This window comes from Prunus persica, chromosome G6 (genome assembly GCF_000346465.2).
Source record: "Prunus persica cultivar Lovell chromosome G6, Prunus_persica_NCBIv2, whole genome shotgun sequence".
In the NCBI taxonomy this organism is placed as follows: domain Eukaryota; kingdom Viridiplantae; phylum Streptophyta; class Magnoliopsida; order Rosales; family Rosaceae; genus Prunus; species Prunus persica.
Genome location: NC_034014.1, coordinates 5,099,064 through 5,108,814, shown reverse-complemented (window position 1 = coordinate 5,108,814; position 9,751 = coordinate 5,099,064). Strand labels below are relative to the sequence as shown.

General features: G+C 38.0%; 1 protein-coding gene and 1 long non-coding RNA gene across 2 annotated transcripts; one reads left to right on the top strand and one right to left on the bottom strand.

The window, feature by feature from the left end:
• Positions 231 to 9,703, bottom strand: LOC18772285 (putative receptor-like protein kinase At3g47110). The gene is made up of 4 exons (XM_020565377.1): positions 7,977 to 9,703; positions 7,658 to 7,881; positions 891 to 1,332; positions 231 to 797 (listed from the first exon to the last, which is right to left on the bottom strand). Exons 1-4 carry the CDS (start codon positions 9,580 to 9,582, stop codon positions 448 to 450), a joined length of 2,622 nt encoding a protein of 873 aa, XP_020420966.1. The 5' UTR covers positions 9,583 to 9,703; the 3' UTR covers positions 231 to 447.
• On the top strand, positions 5,779 to 6,871 carry LOC109949538. Its single transcript, XR_002271986.1, has 3 exons — positions 5,779 to 5,966; positions 6,195 to 6,316; positions 6,692 to 6,871. It is a non-coding gene; the product is annotated as an uncharacterized LOC109949538 (long non-coding RNA).

Sequence of the window (9,751 nt, the reverse complement as noted above, 5' to 3'; positions counted from 1 at the left end):
GAGAATGCGATTATATTTTTGTTGTTTTCAATTTTTGAATACAATCGATAGTCAAAGTAATAAGGGGAATGATGATTTTTCAAACACGCTTTTTCGTTAAGCTAGACCCGTTTGCAAGCATGTAATTATCTCTGGAAGACTGCACAGTAGGCATGGGCTTAGGAAATGGCCGTCATAGTTTTTAGAGAACGTATTTGGACCAAACAACAGGATCAAGTGTACTTTCAGATTTATTTAAGATAAGAGATTTACACAAGATGCAATAGTTTGATAGCTTTGATCACATTTCTAAGGGCTTCAGGCCCGGACACACAAATAAAACGACGTAGTAGTAGCACAACTCCCATCTACTGTACCAGGCTAGCAGCAGCAAGCAACAAGAATATTTCTCAGGCAGCACATAAAAAATAATATCCCCATCATACAAACCCGTAGCAGAAAAAGTTCCTATCCAAGAAGAACGTCTCTAATGGAATGCAGCTCAGATGCAGCATCACTGATATTCTTTAGACGGTCTGTTGGAGATTCAGCAGAGCATTCAATTCCAATTCTAAATATTGAATTCAAGCACACCTCAATCTTTTGAACCCTTCTCTCGCTGGTGCCTCCTTCAAACAGTGTTGAATCTACAATCTCCATAACTCGATTAGGGAAAGCCATTTTAACATAAGTATGAAGGTTTAGGTCCCCATTAAACATGTCGTCAGTGGGTCGCTTTCCTGCGAACATCTCTAACAGAAGAATACCAAAGCTGTAGACATCTCCATTTGTTGACACCTCATTTCCCATACCGTACTCTACCATTCAAACATCATAAGATATTATCAGCACAATTGTTAGTAAAATAGCTACTTTGTAAGATTTAAAAAGAAAAAAAGGACACCACTTACCTGGAGCAGCATAACCAACTGTTCCTTTTATTCCAATGGAACTTGTTGGATTTTCTGAAGCATTAGTTCCAGTTTGTTGGGAGAGAAATCTTGCTAGTCCAAAGTCAGAAACATGTCCAGTCATCTCGTTGTCCAGAAGAACATTGCTCGGCTTGAGATCACAATGAACTATCGGTGTTTCACAATGATTATGAAGATAATCCAATGCACAAGCAACATCAATGGCAATGTCTAGCCTTTGCTCTAGATTGAGTGCCTCCCTTACCTCTTCAACTTCAGTAGGTGGATGCAGCCACTCCTCTAAGCTTCCATTCTCCATATACTCGTAAACCAGAGCTTTGAAATCATTACCATGAAAATCAACACTTGAACATGCAGTAATAATCTTGACAAGATTTCGATGCTTGATGTTTCTTAAAGCCTCACATTCGACTATGAAACTCTTCCATGCTCCATGTCGTAACAAGTTGAACACCTTGACAGCAACAAGCTGGGCTTTATGATCATCACCATCAAGAATTCCTTTGTACACAGACCCAAAACTGCCTGCGCCAATCAAATTAGCTGAAGAGAACTCATCAGTAGCTTTTACAAGGGTAGCATATGACACTTGTAGAAAGTTTTTCGCCAATGTGCTCAACAGAATTTCTTTCCTCTTCCATATTGACGGACGAAGAAAGAAATAGGACATCACCACAGCTATTATTCCTAGAACGGCAAGTCCAGAAAGTACTAAAGGGATGATTAATTTCAAGCTAGGAGATAATCCTCCTTTTTTGGTCTTGCACTTGGGCAGTTGGAGATTAGTAATACCGCCACAGAGCCTGGCGTTGCCAGCTATTGAAATCGCACTCGCATTTTTGAAAGCACCTCCAGTTGGTACTGCTCCCCAAAACTCATTGAATGATAGGTTTAGATTCTTTAAGAAGACAAAGCCCTCGAAAAACATTGGAATTTCACCCGAAAAATTGTTGCGAGAAACGTCTACTTCTTCTATGGCTTTCAACCCAATCAAAGAAGAGGGAATATTTCCCCGGAAGAAGTTGCCTTGCAAATGTAAGACTGATAAACTCTCACATTTACCAAGGGTAATAGGAATTTCTCCAGATAACATGTTATTAGAAACGTCTAATATACCTAGAGTCTTCAACTTTCCAACCTCCATCGGAAGAGAACCCGTAAAGTGGTTCGTAGACAAGTTTAAAAGCTTTGATAAGGATGAGAGGCCAATAACTTGTTGAGGTATTGCGCCACTAAGTTTATTATTAGACAAATCCAATGATATCAGCTGCTGGAATTTTCCCAGGCTTGAAGGGATGACACCCTCTAGAATATTCCCGGCTAAGAAGAGTCTGTACATCTTGGTTAAATTTCCTAAAGACGCCGGAATGCTTCCTGATAATAGATTCACAGAAATATCTAATTCCGCAAGGCTTGAAAGCTGACCAAATTCACTGGGGATGCTACCCGTGAAGCTATTTCCCTTCATTGCCAACGATTCCAAGTTGACCAAATTCGCTATGTCAGTTGGGATGCTTCCATGTAGTTGGTTGCTGTTAAACCAAAACATGTCAAGCTTGGTTGAGAGATTAGATATTGATGTGGGCAACGTCCCTCCAAAATTGTTTACACCCATAATCAAAATTTTTAACTCTGTGGCATTGGTCAATCCCGAGAGAAAACTCAAGTCACCATCTGTACCGATTCCAAGATGATTAACTGCGATCTTGAATCGCTGTAGGTTATGAAGCTTTCGTAAATCCGGCACCTGTCCTGTTAGTTTGTTATTTTGAACGTCAATTACCTGTAAACTCGTGGCATTTGATAGTGTGAGAGGAAAGGATCCAAAGAATTGGTTTGTATTAATGTTAAAGAATTGGAGATTAGGAAGAGAGTTTCCCATGTCTGATGGAAGACTCCCATGAATTTGGTTCAGTGCTACGCCAAAAGAATAAAGAGCAGAGAGGTTATAGATGGATGGAGGAATGGTACCAGATAAGTAGTTTGAGCCCAATGACAAAAATTTTAAGTTTTTCAATTGGCCTAGAGAAGTAGGGATGCTTCCCACCAAGTTATTATGAGACACAGCAAGTACCTCGAGAGACGAAAGGTTCCCCAACGAAGAAGGAATCTCTCCTGTTAAAGGATTGGCTTGTAAAACAAATCTTTGAAGCTTCGACAAGGAACCAAATTCAGAATGAATTTTACCCACCAGCCCGTTGAAACCAAAATCCATGAAGATGAGGTTGGAGCAATATGAAATGTTGTATGGAATAGGGCCACTGAACGAGTTATTATGTAGAGATAGTACCTGTAATCTACGCAAATGCCCAATTTGTGGAGGAATTTCATGACTAAAGCTGTTGTTTTGGAGCTGTAGTTCCCTCAGGAAACTTAGATTTCCTATGCTTGGTGATATGAACCCTGCAAGATTTTGAGATTGTAGGTCTAGCTTTGTGACCCTTTGGTTGTGCCGTCGACTGCAGGTGACACCGTGCCAGAAGCAAAAGTGAATGGATTCATTCCAGGAACTCGTTACATTATGAGGATCTTGCTTTATTTGAGCTTTGATGGCTAGCAGTGCCGCCCCATCTGTCTCCTTCCCTCCCATTTGCATGGAGCTAACCAATACTCCATTGAAAAATGAGTATATTAAAATCAGTTTCATAACTAGAACCCCCATTTTGAATTTGTTTATCAATTACAAAGCCAGATATATATGGGTTTTGGGTTGTGAAATTGGTAATGAGAGCCTAACCAAGTCCAAGTCATTAGCCACAGCTGATTAGCTTTTCTAAAGGATAGACTTCATGACTTATTGAAGGCAAAACAGCAACTACAAGACGACAACTTGATTTGCTTCCATTTACCAAAAACAAAATTTAGACTTGCTTCCATTGACTTGCAAAGAATTAGCCAAACGTGATGCAGCCATTGGATTGGAAGCTGGCGAGGGCTTCACTCTTAAATAGGATTTACAAGAGAGAACAACACAATCAGGACAAGCGTGCCGCCCTGAGACAAGTCACAATGTAGTCATTAGGATTTAGCCAATAACTTGACTTGCTCCCATTGACTTTCATAGAATTAGCCATACGTGATGCCGCCATTGGATCTGAAGCCCGTGGGGGATTCACTCTTAATTAAGATTTACAAGAGGACAACAGAATAACAACAGAAGTTATGCCGGCATGGGTCAAACCACAAGCTGACTTGTAAAAAGAAAAATGTTAGAATTATTTTTTGTTGATAAACAACAATAGGATATGTATGCCAACTATAGTATTTGACTAGCAATGGTGCCCGTGCTATGCTGTGGGTTTTAAAATTGTGTGAAATGTATACATAGTCGTGAAAATATGTAGGAAAAATGGTACTATTTATATAGACATAGAGATCTAAATAGTGACATCTTTGTTTTGCAAGTTTAATACTCATAGAAAAAATTAGCCAAACTACAGACGCAAAAAAGAATCTTAATCAATTCCAAATAATAGAGGTAGTGTTCAAACTTAGAAAGAGAGAAGAATTAAAATTCGGAATTAGAATTCAGATAATGGAGTTCAAACTTTGAACATCTCTAACATGACATCACCCAATCGGTAAATATTACACAAAATCAGTATAAAAACACATGAAGACAAAAAAATAAAATAAAAAACAAATATTAACAACAATAGATTAGGCCACGGCCCATGGGCTTGTTCTAACTTGAAGTCCAGTATTTTTTATTTTTTATTTTTTGTCTTTTTAAATTGCCAGAGGTGGAAAAGAGAGAAAGTAGCACAAAATAGCACTGGCTGTTTTCACTTCAAGTTGCCATCAATAAGTACATCCCTATCTGTATATTTACAAACCCTCTTTTTCAGCTAGTAAAAATAACATTACAGAAGCAATAAAAGAACGAAAAGAATAATGATAACGATAACCATTACTTGGCGAATACACAAGACTACTCTTACCCACCCAAAAAAAGAAAAGAAATATTCTCTACAGATATAAGAATGACTCATATCAATCAACATTCTATCATCTCTTGCTGTGTACATGTATGTCAACTGCAAGGCTCAGCACATAGCTGTTGAGCCCGGGTGGGGTTGCCATCCAGCAATGAATAAGTGCCATTTCTCCCGTTGCTTACGCACCTCAAGTTCAGCTGATTTCCTGACTGGCTGGACTGCAAGGTTTGTTGCACGCATGCATATACAGAAGAATATATCAGTACAAAACCAATCTAACAATAAGTAATTTTCCTGCTCTCTATATATAATATCTCCCTCTCTCTGATATGTCCCGCTTTTCAATTATTTAGGTGATCTCCAATTCAGTACCCACAAAAACTCAATTCAGAAAACAATTTAAAAACTCATTATTTAAATAATGGTGATGAAATTATGTTGGGAGGTTCATTTCTTCAACAATAACCATTCACAATTCCATTGTCAACATGTCATGACAAAACGAACTTGATTCCAGTCCAAACATGGTCATGACAAGAGATTGAAACGACATGTAGTAGCTAGCTTGATAACTTTGATCACATTTCTAGGGCTGCAAGCCCAAACACACCAATAAAACGACCTGATGCTGCGACAAGAGTATTTCTCAGGCAGCACATAAAAATTTCCCTATCCACACTACTAAAAAATTGGGAAAAAACCACAATCCGAAGGCCACAAAAAAGAGGATCATGTCATTTTGAATCACATTGGACACATATATGTAATATTTGTGTCATATGCAGAGAAAACACAATGGTTTCGTGCCCAACTTGAACAGAAGGAAATTATTTTGCTTAATTAATTTACGCACAACTTTCGGGCCTATAGAGAGCACAAATAGACAACTTTTGTGCCTAATGGTTCTATATCACTCGGATCCTCCTCTCTCTCTCTCTCTCTCTCTCTCTCTGGGATCTCACTGCATCTGGGATGAGTCCAACTGATGGTTTGATTGTTTTTGGGGATTTTTGGATATGATCTTTGTTTGATTTGGTTTATTGTTTAATTTTGCCTTGCATGTTGATTTTGGCTTGGGTTTCCTTACTCTCTGCTTCCTAGCTCTCTCATCTACAAGGTAAGAATTAATTGTAGCTTTTGTGTGTTGTTCGTGTCTGCCTGTGTAAGTTTTGACATATTTGTTTGGTTCTGATTTTAGGTTGGGACTTCCTTTTGGTTGAAGAAAAAAAGTTCAGGAAATCCATGTTTTAATTTTGCTTATTTTTGCACAGTTTCTTGGTTAGATTTTTGAGCCTTCGTTTTGTGTTTTTAAATTTACAAATTGGTTTCGTATTTCTTATGGCAGGGACATTGAATTTCAGTTTATAGGCTGTTTTGATATCTCGAGAAAGTTGAATTTTGGCGTTTTCTCGGACGTGAGTTGCCTCTTGCCTCTGCCTTCCTCTCAACTGAAAGTTGGGTATGCAGGTAAGCCTCTTCGTTCATGGGTAGTAAGTGAATGTATGAATTTTGTTCAAAGGGATTTGGAGAAGTATCTGTATTTGGAGTTCCACTAGCATACCCAAAAGCTACAATGTAAAGCCAAAGAGCCAAAAACATTAATTAGCTAAAACAGAGCTACCAGTATGGTAGTTATTGAACACACACACAAAAAAGACCTATCCAATCCCTAATTATGCCAAGAAATAGAACTGTTAAATTCCTCACTCTGCTATTTCTTTGAGAATTTTTTGTTATACTCAGTATTTCTATATCAATTAAATTTTCTTTCATTTGATTTCTGGTAATTTTTGGGCATCTTCAATTTTTTTCACTGAATCTGATTGTATGCAATTTTGAAAGAGGAAGATGAAGAAGATGTGGGGAATAGGAAGAAGAAAAGCATATCTGGAGATTGGAAGATGCTATTGTCAGGAGGGACTTTGTTGCAAATTAGTAAAATAAGGAGATACTCAAAGTTGTACAAAAGAATTATTGTAACAAAATTTATTTGTTTTTGGTATCTCAGTTTATTTTCTTTTTTATTTTTATTTTTATTTTTTAAAATTTGCATTTTAGCCACATTTAGAGAAATTTGTGTCCATATTAATAAAATAATAATAATCTATATATATAAAGCAAAAGGCAGAGAATGGTGAAACATTCAAAATACCAGAAAATGCCCTTGGTTAACGCAAACATTAAGAATTGAAATTATTAATTAAATGAGGATAATATGGTAAATTCACAATTTTTCGTATTAAAAAAATTTTAAAAAAAAGAAAATTCAGATAATGGATCCTATTTTTATGGAACACAACTATCCATTATCCTTTTTAATTCTAAAATAAATTTATTTTTTTTTTTAAAAAGCCTCTTGCAGGCGCGAAAACGCGTGCAGAAAGGCTAGTAATAATAATAATAATATATATATATATATTATTTTCGTATTCTCAAAGAGCTATTGTCAAAAGGTGGAGTTTTGGTGGGGGCCATCTTCTATATAAGCACAAATGTTTCATTCGTGCTCTAAATTTCTGCCATGAAATAATACATTTGTGCTCTATAATCAAGAAACTCCTATAAAGAGCATCAACAACTTTAAAGTGGCTGCAGCGTGGCCAGCTTTATAGAGCATGAATATCCGTGTTATTTAACATAAAAGCATGAATGGAATTTGTTCTTTTAGCCTAGTTTTTTACTAGTGCCAACAAGAACATCTCTAATGAAATGCAGTTGAGGTACAGCATCATTGATATTCTTCAGACGGTCCGTTGGAGATACAGCAGAGCATTCAATTCCAATTCTAAATATTGAATTCAAGCACACCTCAATCTTTCGAACCCTTCTCTCGTTAATGCCTCCTTCAAAAAGTGTTGAATCTGCAATCTCCATAACTCGCTCAGGGAAATCCATTTTAACAAAAGTATGAAGGTTTAGGTCGCCATTAAACATGTCGTCGGTGGGTCGCTTTCCTGAGAACATCTCTAACAGAAGAATACCGAAGCTGTAGACTTCTCCATTTGTTGACACCTCACTTCCCATACCGTACTCTACCATTGAAACACCATAAGATATTATCAGCACAATTGTTAGTAAAATAGCTAAACTTCGTAAGATTTAAAAAGAAAAAAAGGACACCACTTACCTGGAGCAGCATAACCAACTGTTCCTTTTATTCCAATGGAACTTGTTTGATTTTCTGAAGCATTAGTACCAGTTTTTTGGGAGAGAAATCTTGCGAGTCCAAAGTCAGAAACATGTCCAGTCATCTCGTTATCCAAAAGAACATTGCTTGGCTTGAGATCACAATGAACTATTGGTGTTTCGCAATGATTATGAAGATAATCCAATGTACAAGCAACATCAATGGCAATGTCTAGTCTTTGCTCTAGATTGAGTGCCTCTCTTACCTCTTCAATTTCAGTAGGAGGATGCAGCCACTCCTCTAAGCTTCCTCTCTCCATGTACTCGTAAACCAGAGCCTTGAAATCATGACCATGAAAATCAACACTTGAACATGCAGTCATAATCTTGACAAGATTTCGATGCCTGATGTTTCTTAAAGCCTCACATTCGGATTTGAAACTCTTTGATGCTCCATGCCGCAACAAGTTGAACACCTTCACAGCAACAAGCTGGGCTTTACCATCATCATAAAGAACTCCTCTGTACACAGACCCAAAACTGCCTGCACCAATCCGATTAGCGGAAGAGAACTCATCGGTAGCTTTTAGGAGAGTAGCGTATGACACTTGCACAAGAGAGTTCGGCAATGTGCTCAATGGAATTTCTTTCCTTTTCTTTCTCGACGAACAAAGAAAGAAATAGTACATCTCCATAGCAATTCCGAGAAGAGCAAGTCCAGAGAGTACGAAACGGATTATCAAGCTACGAGATGATCCTCCCTTTGGGGACTCGCACTTGGGCAGTTGGAGATTAGCAATTCCGCCACAGAGCATGGGGTTGCCAGTAATTAAAATCACACTTGCATTTTTAAAAGCACCTCCAGTTGGTACTTCTCCCCAAAAGTCATTGAAAGATAGGTCTAGTTTCTTCAATGAGACAAAACGCTCTAGAAATTTTGGAATTTCACACCACAAATTGTTGTGAGAAAGGTCTAATTCTTCTAAGGCTTTCAACCCAATCATAGAGGGAATAGGCTCCAGAGAGGAAAGGTTACCCACCAACCCGTTGAAACCGAAATTCATGAAGATGAGGTTGGAGCAATATGATATGTTGTATGGAATAGGGCCACTAAATGAGTTGTTGTGTAGAGATAGTACCTGCAATCTACCCAAATTCCCAATTTCTGGAGGGATTTTACTGCTGAAGTTGTTGTTTTGTAGTTCTAGTTCCCTTAGGAAACTTAGATTTCCTACGTTTGGAGATAGGGACCCTACCAGGTCTTGAGATTGCAGGTTCAGCTTTGTGACCCTCTGCCTCTGGTGATGGTATCGACCGCAGGAGACACCGTGCCACGAGCAAAAGTGAATGGATTCATTCCAGGAGCTCAATACATTATGAGGATCTTGCTTTATTTGAGCTTTGATGGCTAGCAGTGCAAGCCTATCGGTCTCGTTGCCTCCCATTCTCAAATGCATGGAGCAAACGAACAATGCTCCATTCACAAGTGAGTATATTAATAAAATCAGTTTCATAACCAAAACCCCCATTCTGAGTTTGATTATGAAGGCATGGCAAACTGGTTTATAAATAAGATTGAGTAATGCGCTTAACCAAGTCCCGGTCATTACGATCAGCCACGGTTGACTTGCTTTCCATTAGTCACTTGCAAAGAATTAGCCAAATTAGTCCTTGTTGACTTGCTTTTCCAAATTGAGACGACTTCATTTCCTTCGAATACTATTCTCGCAACCACCGTTTGTTGGACTTGTATTGTATGGTTGTTAAAATGACAAT

Bases quoted from the DNA above. Each gene is read 5' to 3' on its own strand.
- LOC18772285 (XM_020565377.1), bottom strand. From the start codon at position 9,582: ATGACCGGGACTTGGTTAAGCGCATTACTCAATCTTATTTATAAACCA. The intron at 7,882-7,976 runs GTAAGTGGTGTC...TTTCAATGGTAG, and splicing joins AGTTGGTTATGCTGCTCCAG to AGTACGGTATGGGAAGTGAG. The intron at 1,333-7,657 runs GTGTGCTTGAAT...GGAGCATGGAAG, and splicing joins GAAGGGTTCGAAAGATTGAG to AGTTTCATAGTCGAATGTGA.